Here is a 27,184-nt window from a genome sequence, read left to right as displayed (position 1 = left end):
AGTAAACCTGTTGGATTATAAACTAGTGTTGTGTGCTTTTTAAATATGGATAAATGTTTGTTCCAAATCACTGATCAAAATCAGCAGAGTCATCAGATTTTAGAAGTATACATTCATTTTCAAATAAAGATTCATTTCCACATGACATATGCTACTATGAGTAAATAATTGTTATTTTAATCACAGTTTTTGCAGCATGGAAAGATGCCCTTCAGCCAATCAAGTCCACTTCACTTATCAAGCATCTATCTATTCTAAAACCTTTTACCAGCACTTTGGTTATAGCCTTTATGCTACTTCAAGTGTTCATCTAAATAGTTCTTAAATGTGTTGAGGGTTCCCATCCCATCACACTTTTAGGCAACGCGTTCCTGATATCCACAACCCTGTGCTTGAAAAGAAATTGCCTCAAATCCCTCTGACGTTCCTGATCCTCCAATGAAATAGGCCTTTGGTTGTTGACCCTTGGGGAAATTAATCTTGGCATAATCTATCCCCTCAGAACTTCATATGCATCAATCAGTGGGGCGGGCGCAGGGGCGTGGCCTGGAGGGATCCACGTGAAGAATTTGAATTCTTGGGCTCGGGGAGGGGGAGAGTGGGGCGTGGCCTCGTTGCCGCAAAGTGTCGCGCGTGAGTGTGATTCTGCTTTACGGGAAGCGGGCAGTTTGAACCAGCGGAGAAGTTGACGGAACGGTGGTGGGCTCGGGATCGTGGTCGTGACTGTAGAGCTGAGCCCCGGGCTCGGGCGCTGGTAGTGAGTGTTGATAAATCAGCCCGTGGATTTGTTTCCCGTTCCGGCTGTAGACTGTGCAGTATCACTCGGCATTGAGCCGGTTCGGTGTGACCGCGCGGGGCCCGTTGCCAGGGTAACCGCCTGGGTTAATAACGGTCGTTCTGCAGCCTAACCCGAAGGAAACTTGAACAAACTCCATCAAAGGACACCTGAAATGAGCCCTCACTGCAATAAACACTCTTGCAAATGCAGCCCTCCCCGCAATAAACCTCCATCAACTCCTAACTTGTGTAACTCTTACAATAAATCCTCCCTCATATTTTCTCCACAATAAACCTCCCGCAATTAAGCTCCATCGCAAACGAAATCCTGCAATAAAAACGTTCAGCAGCGAACCCCCCTACCACAAATACCCCCCACGTAACCTACCTAATGAACCCCGCAGCAAAAAACCTCGATAGTGAACCATCCCTGCAATAAACACTCCCACAATGTATCTCCTTCGCAATAGACCCTCCCCGCACTGATTAAACCCCATAGCAATCACCCCGCCACGACTTCCCCATTAACTCCGCCATATTAAATACACACATACATTCCTTTACTGCACACCATTATTCCCTCTCAACCAGCCGTAAAATAAACCCCTCTTGTATTAACGCACCTTGAATCCACCCCAGTACCATCCTCAGGTGCCCAATCACGCTGTTAATAACGCCCCCTCCAACTAACCGTGTTTTAAACTAGGTTTAGATTAGGAGTTGGCTTCAATTTCACATCTGCAATTGACGCTGTTGTTCACACGTGCGTAGTTTTCATTGAAATTCAACGATGAAAGATTGTTCTGGTTAATATTGACAAGCGTTCAGCTTCTATCTGGGTAAATCGTATTTTTGTTTACGTTGGTTAATGGTGAATGTAAACTAGTTGTTAGATCTTTTAACCAACCAATGCTGGCGATCACAGCGGGTCAGACGGAGAGAGCAAGTTTACGTTTCGAGTCTAGATGACCCTTCATCAGAGCTTTGGACGCTGTCTGACCCGTTGTGATCATCAGCATTTCTTGTCTTCAGTATGTAATCTAGCAATTGCAGTAATTTGTTCCTCCTTAGATCTTAAATCGGTGTCACACTTTCCGTTTTCTTTTCCAACATGTAATATCTTATTTCCAATAAATTTAAAATACTTCATGCAAAAGGCATAAACAAAGCGATGATATCATCTGTACCCTGCTCTTAAATTGCTCGTTTTGTTTGGACTTTGCAAGATATGACAAATTTCAGTACATGATTTTATATTTTTATTATGCTGTGCAGTTGTCTGACCTTTTCAAGGTTTTGCAAATTGAATAAAGAAGCAAATTCACACATGAAACCATATAAAATAGTAGCCATTTGGCCGTTTTAGCTTGTCCTGAAATTCACTAAGATCATGGGTAAATTTCTCCCTCAACTTCATCTCCTTTGTTTTGTCCCACACTCCTTTCAGGACTTCTGGCTTCAGTAAATATTTAGCTTTTTTAAGTGTAGTCTACCTGGTGTGACATTAATTGCTGGACTGAACTACTTTCCCTGCCTTTGGTAAATGTGTCTCTCTACTTTCTGATTGACCTGTGCTGGGTCTAATCAACTTTTGAATGGTCCCTTTGGAAATTTTCACTACTGCCTTAATCCTTAGATTTGATGTGTAGTGCTACATTTCCTAATTATTCATGAAATGCCTGAATTTTTAGTTTGGAACTAAGGGCCATTGTCATTCATCAGAATGTTGAGAATGTTATGACAACTTCAGACATTCTGTGGTTAAATTTCTAGTAGTCTGAAGAGTGTTGGATGGTGATGAAATAATCAATTTTTGTGAGAGTTAAGAGGTCTAGTCTAAGCTTCATCTACCGTCAGTCTGGGATGTCATAAGCAGTTCTTTAATTTGATTAGTTTGTTTATTACAAGTTGTTATTACTGGCTGTTGTAATTCTTAATCTCACTGCTCAGGTGGTGATTTTTCTTGACTTTTCATTCTGAAATTGAGCCCTTGGTGGTTTGCATGGAAGTTGTCCATCTCTTTTATTAATCTCTTTTCGGATAATGACTTCAGTTCATTTGTACAAGATGCCAATAACTTGCACAATCACTTATCAGATTATCAGGTCATTGCAACTTTCTGTAGCACTTGTAGGTTCCACATTATGTAATTTGTTTGATCTGAGCTAAAATGTTTATCCATCAGGAGCTGTGTAGCAGTCAGTGACTAGAAGTGCGCAATATTGCAAGTCTATTATAATTGAAGGGTTACCAGTGCAAGCTTTTGAGTTATTTCAACTGAGATGATGGCAGTTTGCATACTGCCAACCAGCTAGAAGTATTCATTTTTTTTCTTCCCATTGTATTGGACTGTCGGTTTAGTTTCTGCACTTGAGGTAAGCTTCATTCCATAATAGAGTCTCGACCTTACCTTTGGCTTGATTTTTGGTTCTTCGTATTGAGAAACCTCACATGGGTTTGCAAAACTCATGATATTATGTGTACCAATGAGAATGGTGACATTACACACTTTTTCTGTACCTCAGTACAAGCAACAATATTAAATAAATCAAATCATTCACTTGATATTTTCCTTCTGCAGTTATTGCTCCATGCCAATTTTTTACCTTGAGACTTGACAGTATCAGTCTGCTCTAGAGTGGAGAGTGGTTCTTCAGTAACATAGTTTCTGGAAATGCTGGACAATCTCTATAAGTTGTTTTTATTTTCAAGCAAAATACTTGCCTTCAAAGTGGTTCAGCTTCTTTCAGTTAGTGCACTGCTTAATTTCATGCTGGACATGCTACCTTGCCTTTTAAATGGTTTCCTCTAGAGCATTCAAATGCATAACAAGGTTTTGATTTTCCTGCTGAACTTGCCCTTTCTGTTCATCATTGACCTGTACTTGGTAAGCTTGGGTTGCCTCTCAAGCTTTGTCATTTCTTTCAAAAATATCTTTCAACTTATAATTAAACCTCAGAGCTTCTACACAATGTCAACAACGTTTTTTTGAGTAAGTTTCTATTTTCTCAGGTATGTTCTCATAGATGGATCTCCTCTTCCTCAGACAATCCCCTCTCATGTCGTCCTTCATTTGCCCAAGATTCAGCTAGATATATCAGTGTAGATACTCCTGCCTGTCAGTGAAGTTTAGAGTGCAACATGATTTGTAGCACACTTTGCCCAGAACTGATAAGAGTTACTGCTCTTATTTTGGTCGTCTTGTTCAAGTCTGTGGCAATCCCATAATTCAGTCATTCCGAATCGAAGAATTTCCAGTTCTCTCACTCACTCAAGTCTTTGGAAGAGCTAGTACCGAAATATTTAAAGCCCCAGTGACTCACCAGCAATAAGTGTTCTGCACCTAGTTAATGTTGATTGTTCTTTGCTATCTTTTACAATTGTTAGTACTCTTGCAGCTATCCAAATTCCCTCCATCCCAGCTAGTCACTCAATTGTTCCATGTCTTGTGTAAAATAGCTATTGCGCAATCCTTTGTTTAAATAGAATTATAACTGCCACAGAATACAAAGTACGGGTATTTATCTAAACATACGGCACAGAAGCAAACCTTTTGGCCTAGCCAGTAACAAAGTCATAGAATTGTGCAACACAGAAACAGATCCTTCAATCTAACTTATTCATTTTGACCAGACATCCTAAATTAATCCAGTCCCATTTGGCCCATAACCCTCCAAATCCTTCCTATTCATGTACCCATAAGATGTCTTTTAAATGTTGTAATTACACCAGCCTTCACCACTTCCTCTGGCATCTCATTCCATGCATGTGCCACTCTCTACGGGAAAAAGTCGCCCCTTTGGTACATTTTGAATTTTTCCCCTCTCACCTTAGACCTGTGCCCTCTAGTTTTGGACACCCCTACCCTGGAATAAAGACCTTGGCTATTCACCTTATCTATGCCCCTCAATTTTATAAACCTCTATAAGGTCACTCCTCAACCTCTGACGCTCCAGAGAAAATAGCCCTAGCCTATTGTGTCTATGTTTATAATAAAACAAAGAATTACAGATTTTGGAGATCTGAAACACACAAAACAGCAATTGCTGGAGAGATTCAGCAGGTCTGGCAGCAACTGTGCAAAGAAAGTAGAGTTAGCACTTCGGGAGTCTAGTCACCCTTCTGCAGAGCTAGAAGCAGCTAGGAAAGTGTAGTATTCATGCTGATGATGGAGGTGTAATGTTAAAAGATTAAATGAGGATATCTCTCTGGATATTATTTTAATATTAAAGGGTTAAACTGCACTGAGTGAACATTCTTATTGTGGGTGGGGACCACAGTCAGGCAGGAATGCGAATGACTCCCACAACAATTAGACAGTCATTTGTTACCACTCTCCTGCTATTATCAAATTAAACTATCATTCAATCTTCCATCCAGAAATACTTACTGGTCATCCCCTGAAACTTGGTATGTCGCATCGGCATTGTCTTGGGGAATTACTGAGTCAAAAAGTCATCTGCATAACGATCCCCCAGGATTGGAGCATTAGCATTTGCATTATCTCTGAGGATGATCTCATCCTGCTATTGTACCTGGGATAACATGTGACTGTGAGTGAGTGGGTGTTGTCTTGAGTGGCATGTGACTGTGGAGGAGTGACCAGAGCACCGTAAGCATTGTCAACTGACCTGTATAAAGGAGGTGTATTCCCTTTGTTCAGGGCCTTACTTTGACCCGACTACGCATGCCTGCGAAGAGGGTCAAAGGGAGTGATCTAGCTTATACAAGCTTTAATAAACTATAATTGTTTGAAGAAGTTGGTGTTTGCGAATTTCATCTTATGTATGAAACCTCAGGAAAAGAACCCAACAGGGGCAGTGGGTGAGAAAGCAAGGAGCAGACAGGTGGAGTAGAGCCCGGTGACATGGAGAAAGAAATAAGAAAAGTAGGCAGATAGTAAGCCAGGGAAGAAGAGAAGCTAGACAATAATTTAGACAATGACAGGGACTGTGAATGGCTGAAAATTGTTTGGCTATTCGAAAGCAACCCATGTTTTTACAGAAACTGGAGTGTGGAACTGTGTAATAAACATGGAGGGAGGTGTTCATGCTCTTAGATTATTAACTTGATATTGAGTCCTGAAGACTTTAATGTCCTTAAATAGAAGTTGAGATGTTGCTGTTCTGAGTTCTGAAGAAGGGTCACTGGATTGGAAACATTAACTCTGTTTTCTCTGCATAGATTCTGCCAGACCTGCTGAGTTTGTCCAATAACATTTGTTTTTGAATGCCAGCTATTATCCTGCTCTTAAGCCTTCACTTCTATTTCCCCAGCTAAACTTGAAATCATAGCTTTCTTTTCCTCTCTTCGTGTGCCAGAATAGTTTCCCCTTAATTACTATTATTCACTTTAACATTCCCTGTGGTAGTGAGTTCTACATGATCTCCACTCTTTGAGTGAAGTAGTTTCTTATGAATTTCCTTTTGCACTTCCTGATGATTATCTTAAATTGGTAACCTCAAGTTTTGCCTTCCTCACAAGAAGAAACATCGTCTCTGATTCCACTCTGTCAAAGATTTAAAGATTTCAGGTCATCTTTCAACATTTTTGAGCGAAGAGACTTACCCTGTCAATCCTTTCGTTTTCTATCTGTTTCTGATATCATCCTTCTAAATCAATTTCACCATTTTTTAAAAAATTAGATTAGATTACTTACAGTGTGGAAACAGGCCATTCGGCCCAACAAGTCCACTCCGACCCTCTGAAGAGCGACCCACCGAAGAGCAGCCCACCCAGACCCATTCCCCTACATTTACCCCTTCACCTAATTCTACGGGCAATTTAGCATAGCCAATTCACATAACCTGCACATTTTTGGACAGTGGGAGGAAACCCACGCAGACACGGGGAGAATGTGCAAACTCCTGAGGTGGGAATTGAACCCGGGTCTCTGGTGCTGTGAGGCAGCAGCGCTAACCACTGTTCCACCGTGTTTGATCTGTACAGCTTCAGTAACCCTTAATGCTTTTGCCTAACAAAATATCATCCATCACAGTTTTAATATTTTCCCAGATTTCAACTGCCCTTTTGTGTGAAGATGTTTTCCTGTCCTCTCCTGTAACAGCCTAATGGTAATTTCAGAGTTATGACAGTCCTGGCTCCCACACCAGTGAAATCTCTAATTCTCTCTACCCGATTGAAATCTTTAAACGTTTCAAACATCTCAGAGCGCTCATTCTTCTGCTTTCAGGTGAATGTACTTCACCTCATAATTTAACCCTTTTATTTGTGTGTATCAATCTGATGAACCGATGTTGTACTTTCCCTTCCAATTCAATATATCCTTCCTGAGATATACAGTACTGTAAACTGTATTTAGTATTCTGGATGTATTCTAACAAGATTTGCTGCAATTATCATTATTTAATTTTCATGCTTTTATTTCTGTGCATTTTGAAAAGGTGTATCACTAAATGGCTTCAATGCAGTGTGACCCTCAGCTGCTGCTGGAACAACAAGTGAGGAAACTCTCAGAAGACCTTGCTCAGTGTCAGGTGAGTTTGTTTGCTTAATGTGGTTGTTGTCCCCACTTTTGCATTTGATCAATTATGGTCCACTAGAGATTGAAATTTTGGGGTCTGTTGCCTTTTAGCTCATTGTTATGACCAAGTGAGAATCCCCAGTTTGTGCTGGTTTCAGACAAAATATTCCAGATTGTTGAGTTCCAGGGAAGGACGGATGAACTACTTCTTTATTCAATTGGTTGCAACAATTTAGAAAAGATCCCTTCCCTGTGGATGCTTTCCACCGGATTCAAATAAACGTATGTTTAAAAGGGCTGAAAATGTGTTGCTGGAAAAGTGCAGCAGGTCTGCAGCATCCAAGGAACAGGAGAATCGATGTTTTGGGCATGAGCCCTTCTTCAGGAATCCCCTTATGTTTAAAAGGGGACAAGTTAATTAACCAGCTTTCCAGAATTTACAAAAAGAGACTGCTTTTACTAAGTATTACATGTCAGAAGCAATTCATATATGTATAGTTTTAGAAAGAAGAGGCGAGTCCAAAAGGCAAGATTTAAAAAAAAGATTGTATAGATCAGTCTCTGAATTGCTTATAAACACAGGAGTGTAGGAACAGAAATAGGTCACTCAGTCCCTCAAGCCTGCTCCACCATGCATTGAGATCATGGTTGATCTGTGGCTTCACTCTGTATATCTGCCTCTGGCCAGTATCTCTTAATATCTTTATATCGTAATAGCTTAACAAAAATGTATTTGCCTCATATTTAAAATTAGCAATTGATCTAACATTCATCACTGTTTGTTGAAGAGAGTTCCAAATGTTTACCACCCTTTGTGTAGCGAAGTGCTTCCAAACATCTCTCCTGAAGAATCTGCTCCTAATTTTCAGACTATGTCCCCTAGTTCTAAAATCCCAGCAAGTGGAAATAGAGTCATAGAGATGTTCAGTACGGAAACAGACCCTTTGATTCAACTTGTCCATGCCGGCCAAATATTCTCAATGAATTTAGTCCCATTTGCCTGCACTTGGCCCGTATCCCTCTAAACTCTTCCTGTTCATATACTCATTTAGATGTCTTTTAAATGTTGTAATTGACCCAGCCTCCACCACTTCGGCTGGCACCTCATTCCGTACGCACGCTACCCTCTGCGTGAGAAAGTTACCCCTTAGGCCCCTTTTAATTTATCTTTATCTACCCTGTCTTTTCCTGTTAATATCTTGTAGACCTTAATCTTCTAAATTCTAAAGCAAACATGTGTAATTTGCATAATCTCTCCTCATAACTAAACCCCTGATATCCAGGTAAAATTAGATAAAACAAGATTGTGGCTGTTACTGGGTTGCACTGGTTGCATTGACGTTGGGAATTGAACAAACATTTTTTGAGATGTTTGGATTTTAGGCTCACTGAAGTTCCTTTGTCCAGATTCCATTTTTTAACTGGTTGGCAGCTTTTGTATGAGAGAATTTTTCTTTCTTTACCTGCGATGCGAGTGTACTTTTCAGATTGTGATTAACACAGCATACAAGACACTCTCAAGTTCCCTAACAAAGTAATATTAACACACAGACTACTAAGGAAGCTCTCTTTTAAACCCTCTTTTGTATAATTCTGTAAGTGGAAACCACAAAATGTCTGTAACTGATGGCTCTCAGGGTACGGCAAGGAATAGTCAACTTTCTCGTCAAGTCAATCTCTCTCTGAAGTTGATACCTTGAGGAGTCATATTCCTTTGGTCCCACAAAAATGACTTTTTGTTTCATTTAAACTAGCCTATATGTTGCCTGTTTTACTTAATATGTATTTCAATATGTAATTTGCTTTCCTGATAAACTATTTTTCAGATTAAAACGGGACCTTGATCATTTGGGCCAATGAATGAGCTGAGAAGTGGCAGATGGAGTTTAATTTAGATAAGTTTGAGCTGCTGCATTTTGGGAAAGCAAATCTTAGCAGGACTTATACACTTAATGGTAACGTCCTAGGGAGTGTTGCTGAACAAAGGGACCTTGGAGTGCAGGTTCATAGCTCCTTGAAAGTAGAGTCGCAGATAGATAGGATAGTGAAGAAGGCGTTTGGCATGCTTTCCTTTATTGGTCAGAGTATTGAGTAAAGGAATTGGGAGATCATATTGTGGCTTTATAGGACATTGGTTAGACCACTGTTGAAATATTGCGTGCAATTCTGGTCTCCTTCCTATAGGAAAGATGTTGTGAAACTTGAAAGGGTTCAGAAAAGATTTGGAAGGATGTTGCCAGGGTTGGAGGATGTGAGCTATAAGGAGAGGTTGAATAGGCTAGGGCTGTTTTCCTTGGACCGTCGGAGGCTGAGGGGTGACCTTAAAGAGATTTATAAAATCATGAGGGGCATGGATAGGATAAATAGACAAAATGTTATCCCTGGGTGGGGGAGTCCAGAACTAAAGGGCATGGGTTTAGGGTGAGAGGGGAAAGATATAAAAGTGACCTAAGGGGCAACTTTCCCATTCAGAGGGTAGTACATGTATGGAATGAGCTGCTGGAGGAAGTGGTGGAGGCTGGTACAATTACAACATTTAAAAGGCATCTGCATGGACATATGAATAAGAAGGGTTTGGAGGAATATGAGCAAGGTGCTGGCAGGTGGACGAGGTTGGGTTGGGATATCTGGTCAGCCTGGACGAGTTGGACTGAAGGATCTGTTTCTGTGCTGTACATCTGTATGACTCTATGACTCTAGTTATCTTGCTAATTTTTTTATATATCTGGTCAACCCTGAATATCAAATGAACATTTTTGTGACAAGTCAGTTTTCATTTTGTGTCAAATAAGTAATATTGCTTAATTCCATATGGACCATTCCTCTTGAATATTATGCAAAAGTTTTGTCACAAATACTTGATGAAATACAGAAAGGTGGCAAAGTAGTAAGGTTCGTAAAAGTAATAAGGTTAGCAACTGACCAAGCCCTAGTAGTTAACACAACAGATCTACAAAAATTATTAGAATGATTAAGGTGGTGCAAATTTACAGAGTTAAAATTAAACATGAAAGTTACAAAAATCAAAAGAAACAATGGTGGGTGAGCAGAGTTGAATACAAATGGTCAACAACTGGAACAGATATCTTAGTTTTAGTACCTGGGGAAATGAATTGTCCGAAGTGGTTACAACCACAAAGAAATTAGAGTTAGTACAGGTCAATCTTCTATAACGTGTATTTCATCAACATGATTTAGCTGTAATGCAATTGGTGACTTAGGGAACTTTTTTTAAAAATGTGAGCTCCTGTTGGCTGTTACGCAATTCCATCCCTGGCACGAGGTGTTGTGGTGCACGGAGGACTGGACTCTGCATCGACATCACATGGTCAGTTGGCTCGCGTGCTTTGTGATGAAGTGATTCATGGAAGTTATGGTGCTATACTCAGTAATTTTCAGTCCGGTTTTTTGCAAATCTGAGTTTTACATGAATATGGAAAGGCAAAGTTGCAAGAATGTTGACAGGAAGCATCCAGGTGAAAAAATCATGGGTGGTGACTAAAAGAAAGGCTATAACACTTGAACAGAAGCTAAATTTAATAAAGCGTTTCGGGCATAATGAAAGAGCATGTGATATTGTGATAAAGGAGTCTTTGCCATGCATCATTGGAGACAGTGCAGAAAGAATTAAAATCAGCTGCATTGCTGGAATAAGTCTGAGTGCTAACAAGTCTCTGAGATCACGAACAAAGGAACACAAGATGGAGTGACTTCTAAGTGTTTGGATAGAAGATCAATTGAGAAAGCAATCTGGGACCACCTTTCTCACCATAAAGCTGCTTGAGTCCCATTGTGAAGACCTCTCCACAGCTGATCTATAACAACTTGTTGCTGTGGGGGAAATTGAAGCTTGAGATAAAGACCGTGAAGTCCAGGCTGAAGCATCTCGAGAGCTTTCCAGTTCTCTTTTGTCTTCAATTTTGAAGGATGTTGAGAAGCAGTTGCAGCTCTTAAAGACAATGATTACAATGCAGAATGCAGCAGGATAGCAGTTTGTGACAAAGTCTTATCTGGCACCCTATGTACAGTTTCTTCATGAAAGATGGCAAATCAGCAAAAACTAGATGCCTTTTTTAAGTCAACCACCAAGAAACAGTCTGAGGGCAATGAACGATAGCCACACACTTCTGGACTAAGTATTTTCTTTTGTTGTAATGCTGCACCCAGAATTGAACCTGAAAGTAATGATGATGCTATTGGTGACCCCCTGCCCCTGTCCTAATACAGTACTGTAACTGAGCAAACTCAGAAACCGCTGAGTGTTAAATTTATTGCATTATTTCATTAAAATGTATAATTTTAACATTTACTTGATTATACTATCGTTTATGTTAGGCTATTATTTTTGTTTCAACTTTTACTGATATTTTTTGTGGTCAGCCCCAAACTGTGTTTTTCCCGTAGGCTCCGTTATTTCTATTACGCGATTTTTTGTAACAGGATGTCGCATGAATGCAATTACCGCATTATAGCAGAACAATTGTTACAACCAGTCCCTGGGTGAGCTTCCCCAATTTATTATGGTTCCAGATGGAATACTCCAAATAGCCAAGCAGTTGGGTGAGGAGGAATTAATTGGCTCCCTTTATTTACCTGCCCCCTCAGTTGGTTGCAACAAGATTAATTTAAAAAGCATTCGTTCCTTTGTGGATACCTCTCACCCAGATTAAACAAATTCAAGGTTTGAAAGGAGCCAATTTAACTAAGCTTTCTTGAATTAACATCGGAAGTATTTTAGTTACTAAACATTAGAAGAAAAAATAGCCAATGACACGCACACAGATTGAGGTGAGCCCCAAAAGGATAAAAGTTGCATTCTGTGAAGACTAGACAATGGGACGCTATGATCATTATACTGAGTGATATTGCTGCAGATATTGGTAGGCAAGCGGTAGATTTTGAGAAGCTTGGCTTTATTAGTCAGCTGATATTGGCTTGCAGCAGTCAGAGTGAGAGATTTTCTTTATCCTTTTTTATTTGTGCTACAGTGGTGTTTAATGACTGTCCTTCAGTTGTGACCTTCACAGCGCTTTACTTCACATGGACGGGTTGCCATTGGTTTTTAAATCTTGCATATTCCTGGATGACTAATATTTAAGCATGCCTTTCAGTTCGTGTCCACAATCTAGAATATAACCCACCGGCAATGTTTCCGACTACTAATTTGATTGCTTTGCACATCTGCCGTTTTAGTGCTCTCTCTCTCTCTATGAAGTTTCCGTGGCACTTGACAATTTGCAACATTCTAGAGGTTTACATTGAGAATCTTTCATTTGTCAGTGATCTCCATGCTTAGAAGTTCCATTAGCCAGGTTTGTCTTGCAATACAAAACACATTCGGCTTCTAATTCATTGTTGTTACACAATTGGAAAGCATGCATTCTGCAACTGTAAATAATTGCTCACTATAAGAATGACTGGAAGTTCGAAAGAATTAGCAAGACTAATTTGGGTTATCTTGTTGTTATGGGCAGAAATATGGACTGTGATTAAAGTGAGCATGCAAAGAATAGAACATTGTGAAATGTCCTGGAGAATTTAAGGTAGCATGGTGACTTAGTGTTTAGCGCTCTGCCTTACAGCATCAGGGACTCGGGTTCAATTCCAGCATCAGCCAACTGTCTGTGTGAGGTTTGCACATTCTGCCCATGTCTGCATGGGTTTCCTCCCACAGTCCAAAGATGTGTAGGTTAGGTGGATTAGCCATGCTAGATTTCCCATAGCGTCTGGGGATGTGTAGGTTAGCTGGATTAGCTATGGGTAATGCAGGGTTACAGGGATAGAGTAGCGGGATGAGTCTGGGTGGGATGCTCTTTGGAGAGTTGGTGTGGACTTGTTGGGTCAAATGGAGGGCTCTAAGGATGGAGTGGATCAATTGGAGAGAATACAAGCAATGATGAAGTTCTCAGATTGGTGGAAGGGGAAAGATCATTAATGAATATATAATCAAAACAAGGTTGCATTGGCCGTATTCTAATGCATGAGAAATTGATGTAGAAGCTGCTTGTTGAAAGAATAGGAATGCAGAGCAAGAAAGAGGAAGAAGATTATATGAGGCAACTTGTAGTTGTCACTGGGAGGCTCCAACATGTAACTAAGGGTGAAAGCACAAGACTGTGAAAATTGGTACAGCGAGCAGTGCGTCTGCTGTTCGGCAGATAAATACCATATAAAAACATAACTCTATTTCTCAACCGATAAGTAAGTTTGGGACAGTCTTTGCTTACTTACCTGCAAAAGAGAGATTTTTAGCCTACAATGTTTGCAAGACTGCTGACAGTTGATTTAATCTGTTATTTAAGATTGAGTTTTGTTCATAAAAAAAGTGGCAACTACTGATTACGATATAAGTTATGAACTGGAATTAGAACTATATCCCCTTAATCCCCTACATGCACAGACACCCACCCACAACATGAAAGACCAGTCTCTGCAGAGGTGATGGGTTTTAAAAATGAAAAGGCAAAACAGAAAATAATATTCGATGGGCCTGCAAAAACAAAGGATAAAATGTGATAACTTATTATGTCTGCTGAATTTCCTTTTGATGAAGCTGAATTCTGATAGTTGTAGATTGGAATCAGAACTGAACATTTATCATGTCCTGAGAGTCTTCAATGTTAACTTTGGATCCCATGAAGTCTCATAGCCTCCGGTCTAATATAGGTAAAGAAACCTCTTGCTGATTACTATTTATTACTGCCTGTCTTTGGCTGATGAATCAGTATTTATCCATGTTAAACAGCATTTGAAGGAAGTACTGAGGATGGCACTGGTGCAGAATGTACTCTGGTAGGATCTTTAATATCCATCAACAAGAGTGGTTTGCGAGCAGCAGTAATGACCAAGCTGGTCGAGTCATAAAGAACATGGGCGGCACGGTGGCACAGTGGTTAGCACTGCTGCCTCACAGCGCCAGAGACCCGGGTTCAATTCCCGACTCAGGCGACTGACTGTGTGGAGTTTGCACATTCTCCCCGTGTCTGCGTGGGTTTCCTCCGGGTGCTCCGGTTTCCTCCCACAGTCCAAAGATGTGCAGGTCAGGTGAATTGGCCATGCCAAATTGCCCGTAGTGTTAGGTAAGGCTAAATGTAGGGGCATGGGTGGGTTGCGCTTCGGCGGGGCAGTGTGGACTTGTTGGGTCGAAGGGCCTGTTTCCACACTGTAACTAATCTAATCTAATCTAAATAGCTGCTGGGCTGGGTTTGTGACAGGTGGGAAGAGAATCAACAAGATGGAAAAACATACTTGACCTTATTCTCATGCGTCTGCCTGTCGTAGATGCATCTGTCCAGGACAATTTTGGTGAGAATGAATACTGTACAGACCTTGTAGGAATGAAGTTCCAGTTTCACATGGAGGGAATGTTCCTTTGTATTATATGGCACCATCACCATGCTAATTGGAGTGGAAATCATACAGATCCGGTAAGTCAAACTTGGCATCCATGGAATAGTTATGGATCATCAGCAGCTGAATTGTACTGGAATGTAATCTGCAGCCTCAAGACCTGCATGCCCCCCATTTTACTAAAAGCATTAAGTTAAAGGATGAACTCTGTTTCAATGAAGAGAGCAGGATAACAAGCCAGGGGTAACACTAAGGATATCTATAAATGAGGTATCAACATGGTGAAGCTACCAAACAGGACTGAAATATGTTCGGTCTAGTTTTTCTTGTCGCAGTATGGATCTCAGCGATGGTGCATGGTCGTGAATTCTGGAAAAGCAAGTCAATGTGTCTGCATACTGATTGACGTGAGTGGACTGTCATCAGTGGATCAACTCTCATTCAATAAAGAGTGAAAGAGACATTGGAGAAACAGCTCCAGGCATTCATGAAAATGAGATGTCAACCTTGTGACTCTACAAAATCCGATGAGTGCCAAATAGCATACTCAGCAAGTGGTAGATCGAGCTCGGTCATTCCACAACCAAAGGAACAGATCTAAACTCTACAGCTCTGCCACATCCAGTCATAAATGTTGGTGAACAATTAAACAGTCCAATGGAGGAGGCGGCTTCAGTTTTTGGAGGTCAGTCATCTCAGCTCCAGGACACCTCGATGGGAGTTTCTCAGGGATGTGTCCTAAGCCATACCATCTTCAACTGCTTCATCAATGATCTTTCCTCCATTGGGTTAGAAATGGAGATGTTCTCTGATGAATGCCAAGTGTCATCACCATTTGCTTTTTTTCATATACTGAAGCACTATTTGCTCCTCCTCAAACACTGACATGGATGATATCCATGTTTGAGGTGACAAGCAGCAAGGAACATTTGGACTACACAAATGCCCGGCAACACCATCTTCAGCTGAAGAGAAACTATCAACCTTTGACATTCAATGGCGTTGCCATCATAAAGTCCCCTACTGACAACATCTTGGGGGTTATAATTGATCGAAAACTGAACTGGACTAGCCATATAAAAAATACTGGAACACCCTTCCCAATGGCATTGAGGTCTACCTATAACAAATGGACTGTAGCAGTTCAAGAAGGATGTTTATCACCACCTTGAGGGGATCTGGGAAGGGCAGTAAATGCTCATCCAGCCAGTGATGTCCATGTCCCGTGAAGGATTTTGGAATAGCGTGATCATCCTTCACTGCGTGCTGAATCAAAATTCTGAAATTCCCTTCTGAACAGCACTGTGAGAGTAACTATGTAATATGTACTGCAAGCCGTTCAAAAAGACAGCCATTACCATCATCTCAATCACAATTAGACATGAGCAATAAATATTATTGTTTGAAATATCTCCCATTAGTGTTCCTTCTTGTCATAGACTTTGTTTACGATGTGGCATGGTGGAATATCCTGACGACAACAACAATGCATCTTGTTTAATCAGTGTTCATAACTGGTTTGCTTTCTTCTGCTATCTGTAATGTCAACTTTGTTTTTAAAAAGGGTTCCATACCAATTGCACAGCAGTTAAGCAACTATTTTAAGAAATTCAAAATTGTTAATAAAGCCTGGCTTTATGTTTAGGTCAATTTGTCAGTTTCACTATTTTTTGATGTTACTGCTGATTGTTCAAGTGAAATCACAATATTTTTCTTGGATTAAAGCAGACTCATTTGAAACCAAATAATGTCCAAAGTTAACATGTAGCACAGACTGTTACTGTTAATTTTAAATTTCTGAAGTTCGCAGTACCACGTTAAAGATTACTTGTGGAATATATACAATGGAATGACTTATCACTTGTATTTATTGAATCAAATACAGGTGATTCTTTATTGATATGGTGTTGTTTAGAGTTGTTGCATTTAACCTAATAACTTTGTTTTAGAGTAGGAGATAATACTCATTGAAATACCAGGTGCAAATTGAGACTTGAATGAAAATAAAAGTATTATTCCAAGTATTAAATTAATCAATTACTTCAGCCCATTTTCGCACTGTTTTAAAAAAAACTTTTCTTTGTAGTGACTAAACAATTATTAACTTTCTAAGTCAAAGAATCTGTCTCTTCAGTAGCAATGGTTTTCATTTTGTTCTGCAGTAGCAAAGTAAACAGACATTATTGCAGTACTGTAATGATTTGTATATTTATCTCCATTCTTGTAACAACTCTAAAATAAGCATCTAAACATCAGATTGAATGTGTTAAGTCCTCGTTTGGACAAGTTGCAATGTCAGTGCTTACCAAACATTTGGTACATGAGAAGGAAAAGTGAGATTTAAGTTAAATGAATGACAGTAGCATCCATTACAATCTGAAGAGAAGAGCCAAGTGTGGAACTTGAGTATTTGCAGCATCTATTTCAATATTTGTTTAAATGATGATTGTCCTGTTATTTGCTGAAGTTTGATCCTCTTATCAACAGACAGGATGCAGATTGAATGCTATGCATAGCACAGACCCATTGCTTTCCATCTATACTTTTTTTAAAAATGTGCTATTTTTATTTTTGGCAAAAATATGCAGATTACATGACTTGAACAAGCTAAGTGGGGTGGCAGAGTGGCACCGTGGTTAGCACTGCTGCCTCACAGCGCCAGAGACCCGGGTTCAATTCCCGCCTCAGGCGACTGACTGTGTGGAGTTTGCACATTCTCCCTGTGTCTGCGTGGGTTTCCTCCGGGTGCTCTGGTTTCCTCCCACAGTCCAAAAATGTGCAGGTTAGGTGAATTGGCCATGCTAAATTGCCCTTGGTGTTAAGTGTAGGGGAATGGGTCTGGGTGGGTTGCTCTTTGGACTTGTTGGGCTGAAGGGCCTGTTTCCACACTGTAAGTAATCTGAACCTAAATCTATTTAAATTATTTTTCTTCATTTCAATCACTGAATGGAAGTCTCCGTGTTCTAGAGCTTGTTAACGCATAATTATGCTCAGGGAAATGACCTGTGCATTCATTTGTGTGTAATTTCTTCTGACTTGGAAGGTCATTCTCATAGATGTCTTATAAATTTAATGTTCAATTGTTCCCCATGTAACAGTCTTTCTTCCATGATGCCACGATGCTTATTCAATGCAGATTTGCACATTCTAAACACACACACTTGTTTTACCTTGGAATTCTTAAGCTGCATTATCCACAGTACAACCTCTATTCTTTAGTAACTTTGACCCTGCAATTTCTATGCAGTGGTGAAAAATATATTAATTGTGACTAATTTGTAATGACGCTTAGAGTATTGAAATAAAGTATATTTCAAGTCATTCATAGAATTTGAAAAATAACTTGTATTTTTATTCTTGGCATGATATGAAAGACATCATTCCTAAAATCTCTTTTCTATAAACGTCTATTCTTAAATGGATTTTATTTGTCTAGGATTTGTGACAAAACGTGTTTTTTTTTTGAAAAGGTAGTACAAATTATTGGTTGCCATTCAACAAATATTCTTTCAGATTTTTTTTCATTCATGAGATTTGGGCTTTGCTGGCTAGGTCAACATTTATTGCCCATGCCTAATTGTGATCGAGATGATGGTAATGGGTGTCTTTTTGAACGGCTGCAGTACATATGATATAGTTACTCTCTCTGCTTTTAGGAAGGGAATTTCAAGATTTTGATTCAGCACGCAGTGAAGGATGATTATACGGTTCCAAGTCAGGATGTCTGATGCTTGAAGAGGAACTTTGTGGTGTTGATATTGGTGTTCCAGGGTATCTGCTACCCTTATCTTTCTAGATAGTAAAGGTCACAGGTTTGGAAGGTTCTGTTAAAGAAGTGGTGTCATTGGTGGGAGGAGTGAATGTTCAAGACATTAGATAGGATGTTAGTCAAACCAGTTGCTTTGTTCTGGTGTCAAGTTTCACCCATCTAAGCAAGTGAATAGTATTCACCTACATTCCTGACTTGTCTTGTAGATGATGGACAAATGTTAAGAAGGATTGATGTGAGTTGCCTGCTTCAGAATGCCTGACTTCTGACCTGTTTTTGCAGCCGCAGTATTTATATGTGTGGTACAGGTCAGTTTCTGGTCAGTGGTAACCTGCAAATGTAGATTGTGGGAGTTCAGTGATGGTAGTGTCATTGAATATCAAGAGGCAATGGTTACATTCACTTTTGTTTCAGATCCTTGTTCCCTGGCATTTGTGTGGCATAACTGTTACTTACCACTTATTAGTCTAAGCCTAAACATTGTCTGTGCCTTGTTGCATTTGGATGTGTGCTGCTTCAATATCTGAGGAGTTGCTGCTGAGCATTGTGCAGTCTTCAGTGCACATCACAGTTCATCATCATTGATGAGCTTATGATGGAGAGAATGTCATTGATTAAGCAGTTAAAGATGGTTAGGCTGAGCATACTACATTGAGGAACTCCTGCAGTAATGTCCTGTAGCTAAGGTGTTTGATTTCCAACAATCACAATCATCTTCGTATTTTCCCTGAAGTATGACTTTAACTAGAGTAGAGATTTCCCCTTAATTCCCATTGACTAGGTTTTCTTGTTGCAATACTTAATCAAATGTTGTCTTGACGTCAAGGGCAATCATCTTAATTTCCCCTCTTGAATTTACCTCTTTTGCCAATGTTTGCACCAAGCTTTAATGAGGTCAGGAATTGAGTGGGCTTGGTGTAACCCAAACAGATCATCACGGCACAGGGTATTGTTGAGTATGTGCCTCTGCGTAGTTCTGTCAGTAACACCTTCCTTCGCTTTGTGGCAATTGGCTAGTTTGTTTTGTTGTGCATCTTGTGGGCAGGTTGTACATGGGCAGTTTTCCACATATGTTGGGTAGATATGCGTGTTGTAACTGGCATCTATCTGGTAATTATTGAAGATCGTATGTATATTTAATTTGACTGAATGCTGCTATCTGATCATGTCTGAACTTCGACACCAATTCTGTGTTCCTGAGAGGTTCTTGATTCCCTTTGACCAAAATGCACTGATCTCAACCTAAATATTTTCAAATCCATTACCCTTTTGTTTGACAATTTGTCCTAAGATTATGATGTTGAGTTCTGGATTTCCCCAGCAAGATTAAATAGCCTCTGAACACTAACCTTGTCAAACCGTCTCAGAAATTTGAGCGTTTCAGTAGAATCACCTATTTTTCAAAACTCCAAGACTCAGGGCCCATTCCATCCAGTCTGTCTTCATAGTGTAGACCTGTCATCGCAGGAATCAATCTGATCTTTTGTTATTGCACTTCCTTTAAGGCAAATAAATCCTTTTATTTTCTTCACAGATCCTGTGTGTTTTGCGTATTCCTGGCTTGTTCTATTTTTTATACTTGATTTTGGGTAAATTTGTGTTTACAATTGCTGAAGTTTGATTTGCTTTTACCAGCAAGTAGAAACAATGTAAATGCCACCTGTTAAAGCTGCTCATGTCATCTCTTCAGATAAGCAAGAGCCACATTGGTATTGAATGGTCCCTTAATTTTCACTTTTGTCCAGTCCTTTGATTTCAATGCATGTTGGTCAAAGAACAGATAAGATCAGGACAACATGTGACACACAACATGATTGGACCGTTCTTGGAATTGTTTTGCAATTTTTAAAAATTTTAAAAAATGAAATGTTTTATAATTACTTTGGACAGTACTAATTCTTATGTTTTCTGTGCAGGCTGATAAAGAATTTGTATGGTCATTGTGGAAGCGTTTGCAGGTGGCAAATCCTGATCTCACACAGGCCATCAGCTTGGTTCTAGAAAGGTGAGAGAAGTTTTCTGTTAAAGTTTAAGATGCACATATGTTGTTACTCTCAACAGCAAATTCATGGGGCCAAGGATTTAGCTTACCAAGCCAAACTTACAATAGTGCTACCTGTTGCACTAGCCCTGATTCTCTTAAAACAGATGCAAGTATGGTGGGGACCGGTTCAGGAGGAGGGAAATGCAGGCTTACAAATCAAAATAAAATCGTAGCATTGCAGAGATGGCCTGGAGCTGAGATGACTGACCTCCAACAAACATGGCCATCTCCCTATGTACCAGATATGAATCCAACCAATGGATAGTTTGCCCCCAACACCCATTGATTTCAATTTTTCTAGGGATCCTTAATGTCACACTCAGTCAAATGCAGCCTTGGTGTCAAGGGTTGTCATTCTCGCCTCGCATCTGGAAATCAGCTCATTTGCCCATGTTTGAGGTCAGGATCTACGTGGCCCTGGTGGAATGTAAACTGGTGTCAATGAACAGTTTATTGCTGAGCAGATGCTGCTTGATAGCACTGTTGATGACACCTTCCATTACACTACTGATGATAGTGTGGACTGATGGGGATGGTAATTGGCCAGGTTGGATTATCCTGCTTTTTGTGTACAGGACATACTTGGGCAATTTTCCACATTGTTGGGTAGATGCTAGTGTTATAGCTGTACTGGAAAGGTTGGCTAGGGGAGTGGCAAGTTCTGGAGCACAACTTGTCAGTTTTTTTTTGCTGGAATGTTGTCAGCGTCCATAACCTTTGCACTATCGAAAGCCTGTTTCTTGATATCATGTGGAGTGAATCGAATTTGCTGAAGACTGATGTCTGTGATAGTGGTGACCATTGAAAGAGTCTGTGATGGAACATCTACTTGTATTTTTGTACTTCTGTATTTTATAAATACAGTTTTATTTAATCTGTATAATAAACGTGTTCTTTTGCTAAAGGAATATTGACAACCCCTTGTGAATATGTTCTGTAACTGATACCACAGTAACCAAATTATAAAAAAAAGCTTATAATGTGACAAGCCAGATTTCATTTTGAGACCTGTCTTGTCCAGTATTACCATCAATTGGGTTCATACTAAAACACAATGTACGTATACAACACAACACCATCTCTGTTGACCTTTCGATTGACTCCAGATCATCAGATTGCATATCTGATCTCCAGTATTGGAGTTTCAGAAATTTTTTTTACTTACTGTTAGGTGATCTCCAAGGTAGATAGAGGTAAGGTGCTTCCCTGGTTGGGGAATCTAGAACCAGGGGCACAATTTAAGAAGGAGAAAGTGAGGACTGCAGATGCTGGAGTACCAGAGTCGAAAAATGTGGTGCTGGAAAAACACATGCCAGGCCACATCCGAGGAGCAGGAGAATCGACGTTTCGGGCATGGGGCATAAGCCCTTCTTCAGGAATGAGTCTGGTGTGCCAAGCGGGCTGAGATAAAAGGTAGGGGGGAGGGAATTTGGGGGAGGGGCACTGGGAATACGTTAGGTGGAAGGAGGTGAGGGTGATAGGCCGGAGAGAGGGGTGGGGGCGGAGAGGTCGGGAAGAAGATTGCAGGTCAAGAGGGCGGAGCTGAGTCTGAGGGTTGGGACTGAGATAAGGTGGAGGGGGGGGAATGAGGAAGCGAGAGAAAGCTACATTCATCTCATGTGGTTAGAGGGTTCCTAGGCGGAAGATGAGGCGCTCTTCCTCCAGGAGTCGTGTGGCCAGGGTCTGGCGATGGAGGAGGCCAAGGACCTGCATGTCATTGGCGGAGTGGGAGGGGGAGCTAAAGTGTTCAGCCATGGGGCATTTGGGTTGGTTGGTGCGGGTGTCCCAGAGGTGTTCCCTGAAACGTTCCGCAAGTATGCGGCCTGTCTCCCCAGTGTAGAGGAGATCACATCGTGTGCAGCGGATACAGTAAATGGTGTGTGTGGAGGTGCAGGTGAATTTGCGACGGATATAGAAGGATCCATTGGGGCCTTGGAGGGAGGTGAGGGGGGAGGTGTGGGCGCAAGTTTTGCACTTCTTGCGGTTGCAGGGGAAGGTGCCGGGAGTGTAGGTTGGGTTGGTGGGGGGTGTGGACCTGATGAGGGAGTCGCGGAGGGCGTGGTCTCTCCTGAATGCTGATAGGGGTGGAGAGGGAAATATATCCCTGGTGGTGTGTCTGTCTGGAGGTGGCGGAAATGACGGAGGATGATGCGATGTATCCGTAGGTTGGTGGGATGGAAGGTGAGGACCAGTGGGGTTCTGTCCTGGTGACGAGTGGAGGGGCGGGGTTCAAGGGCGGAGATGTGGGAACTGGAGGAGATGTGGTGGAGAGCGTTGTCGACCACGTCGGAGGGGAAATTGCGGTCTTTGAAGAAGGAGGCCATTTGAGTTGTTTGGTAGTGGAATTGGTCCTCCTGGGGGCGGAGGCGGAGGAATTGGGAATATGGGATGGCGTTTTTACAAGGGACAGTGTGGGAGGAGGTGTAATCTAGGTAGTTGTGGGAGTCGGTCGTTGTAGTAAATGTCTGTGTTGAGTCGGTCGCCCGAGATAGAAATGGAGAGGTCTAGGAAGGGGAGGTAAGAGTCTGAGACGGTCCAGTTAAATTTGAGGTTGGGGTGGAAGGTGTTAGTAAAGTGGATGAACTGTTCAACCTCCTCGTGGGAGCACGAGGTAACGCCAAAACAATCATCGATGTAGCGGAGGAAAAGGTGGGGGGTGGTGCCAGTGTAGGTGCGGAAGATGGACTGTTCACATATCCGACGAAGAAGCAGGCATAGCTGGGGCCCATGCGGGTGCCCATGGCTACTCCTTTGGTTTGGAGGAAATGGGAGGATTGGAAGGAGAAGTTGTTAAGAGTGAGGACCAGTTCAGTCAGTCGAAGGAGGGTGTCACTGGAAGAGTACTGGTTGGGTCGGCAGGAGAGGAAGAAGCAGAGGGCTTGGAGGCCTTCGTAATGGGGGATGGAAGTGTATAGGGACTGGATGTCCATGGTGAAGAAAAGATGTTGGGGGCCGGGGAAGCGAAAATCATGGAGGAGGTGGAGGGCGTGGGTGGGTGGAGGGCGTGGGTGGTGTCACGAATGTAGGTGGGGAGTTGTTGGTCTGAGGGGGACAGGACAGTGTCGAGGTATGCAGAGATGAGTTCGGTGGGGCAGGAGCAGGCTGAGACAATGGGTCGGCCGGGGCAGTAGGGTTTGTGGATTTTGGGTAGGAGGTAGAAACGGGCGGTGCGGGGTTGTGGGACTGTGAGGTTGGAGGCTGTGGATGGGAGATCTCCTGAGGTAATGAGGTTATGGATGGTCTGGGAGATGATGGTTTGGTGGTGTGAGGTGGGGTCATGGTCAAGGGGGCAGTAAGAGGAGGTGTCCGCAAGTTGGCATCTAGCTTCAGTGGTGTAAAGATCGGTGCACCAAGCTACCACTGCACCTCCCTTGTCTGCCGGTTTGATGGTGAGGTTGGGGTTGGAGCGGAAGGAGTGGAGGGCTGTGTGTTGTGAGGGTGAGGTTGGAGTGGGTGAGAGGGGTGGACAGGTTGAAGTGGTCAATGTCGCGGTGGCAGTTGGATATGAAGAGATTGAGGGCGGGCAAGAGGCCAGCACGGAGTGTCCAGGTGGATGGGGTGTGTTGGAGGCGGGAGAAGGGGTTGTCAGAGGGTGGGCGAGAGTTCTTGTTGAAGAAGTAGGCGCGGAGGCGAAGGCGGCAGAAGAAATGCTCGATATCTAGCCATGTGTTGAACTCATTTAAGAATAAAGGGGTGCCATTTAGAACGAAGATGAGGAGAATTTTATTTTAACCAGGAACAGTGACTCTTTGGAATTCTCTATTCCAGTGGGTTGTGGAAGCTCAGTCTTATATTTAAAGTAGGGGTTGATAAATTTTTTTGTCTATTGATGGTGTAAATGGTTATGGTGATAATGTTAGTAAAAGGCTTTGAAGTGTTTGATCGGCCATGATTGTTTTAAATGGTGGATTATGCTCAACAAGTTGACCTACATCCATTTCTGTGTTGCTGTGTAGTGGCAGAAACCACTGTTTTTGTTTCATGCCACAAATTATGCACCCTCGATACCCAACTTCATCTCCCAGACAACTATTGTCATGAAAGCAAAATACAGCAGACATTGGAAATCTGAAATGAACTCAGGAAGTTTGGAAATATTTAGCAACTCTGGCCCCATTGTGGAGAGGAACAGAGATATGTTTTAAGTCAAAAATTATCCTTCAGAGTTCTGAACAAGAGACCCATTTGACTCCAGATGTTAATCCTGTTTCTCTCTACATGGACTACTTATAATCTTGCAGTGCTATTTTTCTCCAAAATGAGCTTTAAATCACATAGCTGTATCACCAACAAGGCAGTTTACTTTCACCTTCGTATTGTTGCTCAGTTCTACCTCTCATGAGCTCATCTACAGTCAAGATTGTCATCCTTGTCTTTGTTATCTCAAAACTGAACTAATCCAGTGCACTCCTGACCAATCTCTCCTGTTCTACCTCCATAACTCTGGGATAATCTAAAACTGCTGCCTACACCCTAAATCTCAAACGGTCCCAAATTCATCTATCGCTCCTATGCTTTCTAACCTATACTGGCTTTTGATTAAACAATGCTGTGATTTAAAAACCTTCATCCTTCTTTTGAATCGTTTTATAATCTCACCTATATCCATCTATTTTCTCCTTCCCCACAATCCTCAGATATTGAAGGTCTTTAATTTTGGCCTCATTAGTATCCTTGATTTTTAGTCAATAGTAGCTGTGCCTTCAGCTACATTGGCCCTCAAGTCTAGAATTCCTTCATTAAACCTCTCTGCCCCTCGCTCATTTCCCTACTTTTAAGACATTCTTTAAATACTACTCTTATTTAACAAACTTGTATCGTAATGCCTTATTTTGTTTTGCAGTGTTCTTGTGAAGCAGCTTGGAACATTTTATGATGATAAAGGCTTGTTTTTATAACCATTTTTGTAAACTAAATTTTGTGTGAAAAGCACAAACTATTTTGTTCTTCAGTTATCATTTTTTTGATTCTCATTCTGAAGAGGAATGACAGATTTGTGTTAGGATATGTTTTGACAGGTACAGGCCAGCCTTGAGCAGCTATTATTCATTTCTGAACCCTAGTATTGAATGTTGGCTGTTATCAACCACCAGGGTTTAGGTTTTTGCTAGGCGGAGTCCAGATATATATTTTTCTAGTTGCAGTTCTATTTCAACTTGCATATCATAACTCTCCAACATGCCTGATTGTATGTTCTCTATCTAATCTATCTATTTATCTCATCTATCTCATCTATCACACACACATACCCAGACAAGTTCTCACCCAATTATCCTTCACTTATTAAATAAACACCACCTGTTCCTGTGTCCCACTTGGTCGCTAGCATTCCTTTCTAGACTCTTGTGGATGATAATGAGTATTTGCCTGAAGAAAGCATTGCAACCAAAATATGCCTATGTGATATTTATGCATTGGCAGTTCTGAATACAGGCGGATATAAGCAAAGATAGTCCATTGTGACTCTTTCATGTAAAACCTAATGATTTTTAAAAATGGTGATTTTTTTTCCAGGGACAAATGAAGAGAACTGAAAGAAAAGCATGAATTCTTAAAGTCTTTTATTGGACTTAACTAATATTTCATCCACGTTGATTAGTTTGCTAAGTAGTAACCAAATACAAGAAATAACGAAAAGGTATTTTTGCATTTCATAACTAAGTGAACCTAAATTTGCTTGTGCAACATCTTTATGTAATGCCATGCTTCTATCAGATGTGTAATATTACAGAAAAATTCCACAGTGATCCCTAGGTGAGCAGGTTATCGGTAAACAAGTGCTGCTTGAAGTCATTGTTGGTGGCATCATCTATCACTTTACTAATGATCAAGAAGGGTCTGGTGAGGTGGTAATTGCCAAAGTTGGATTTGTTGGATTACAGGACACATCTGGGTAATTTTCCACATGGTCAGGTAGATGCCAGGATTTGGGTTATGCCAGGACCACTCAGCTGCTGACTTTAGTTCAAACATGGACAAAAAAATGTGTATTTCAGAGGAGAGGTGAGAGTGACATCAAAGTTGCATTTGACCATGTCAGGCATTCCAAGCAAAAGTGGACACAGTGGGAAGCAGTGTTAAACTCTGCTCGTTGGAGTCATAGACAGCACAAAAGAAAACAGGTGGAGATTAGTCATATCAACTCCAGGATACCTCTGCAGAATTCTTGAAGGTAGTGTCCTTGACCCGACCACCTTCAGCTGCTTCATAACTGACTTTCCCTCCATTGTAAGATCAGAAGTGGGAATGTTCGCCATAATTGCACAGTTTTCAGCACCATGTGTGACTCGATAGATATTAAAGCAGTCCTTGCCTGATTGTATGAAGTCCTTGACACTATCTAGGTTTTTGGCTGGCAAGTGGCAAATAACATTCACACCACACATGTCCCCAGCAATTACTGTTTCCAACGAGAGAATCTAACTGTCATCCCTTAACATTCAATGGTATTATCATCACTGAATTCCCCACTGTTAAATCCTCAGGGTTATCATTGTACGGAAGCTAGGCTAACTATACAAATATTGTGCCTACAAAAGTAGGTCGGAAGAATAATTGGTCAGTAACTCACTTCCTGATGTCCCAAAGCCTGTCCACTGTTTACATGGTATATGTCAGGAGTGTGATGGAATACTCTCCACTTGCTTGCAGTTCCAACAACACTGAAGAAGCTTGATACGATCCAAGGCAAAGCACCTTGCTTGATTTGTACTATAACCATAAACATTAACCCCTCTACTACTGATGAGCGGAAGCAGCA

General features: G+C 41.2%; 1 protein-coding gene across 3 annotated transcripts in view; it reads left to right on the top strand.

Moving 5' to 3' along the window:
• The first annotated feature begins 666 nt into the window (after positions 1 to 666).
• Positions 667 to 27,184, top strand: part of cntln (centlein, centrosomal protein) — a 470,872-nt gene continuing 444,354 nt past the window's right edge. The window contains exons 1-3 of one of the 3 annotated variants that reach the window (XM_087995382.1): positions 667 to 757; positions 7,182 to 7,274; positions 20,297 to 20,385. In XM_087995382.1, coding sequence (XP_087851508.1) covers positions 7,194 to 7,274; positions 20,297 to 20,385 — 170 coding nt within the window. In that variant the 5' untranslated portion in view covers positions 667 to 757; positions 7,182 to 7,193. Of the gene's footprint in view, positions 758 to 1,432; positions 1,617 to 7,181; positions 7,275 to 20,296; positions 20,386 to 27,184 lie in introns of those variants that run through there. The other 2 variants (XM_087995387.1, XM_087995398.1) reach the window with 2 other exon arrangements.

The sequence above is a fragment of the Chiloscyllium plagiosum genome, unplaced genomic scaffold (genome assembly GCF_037043375.1).
Source record: "Chiloscyllium plagiosum isolate Xiang-an unplaced genomic scaffold, Cpla_swu_hap1 HiC_scaffold_2, whole genome shotgun sequence".
NCBI lineage: Eukaryota > Metazoa > Chordata > Chondrichthyes > Orectolobiformes > Hemiscylliidae > Chiloscyllium > Chiloscyllium plagiosum.
This window is presented reverse-complemented; position numbering and strand designations above follow the sequence as displayed.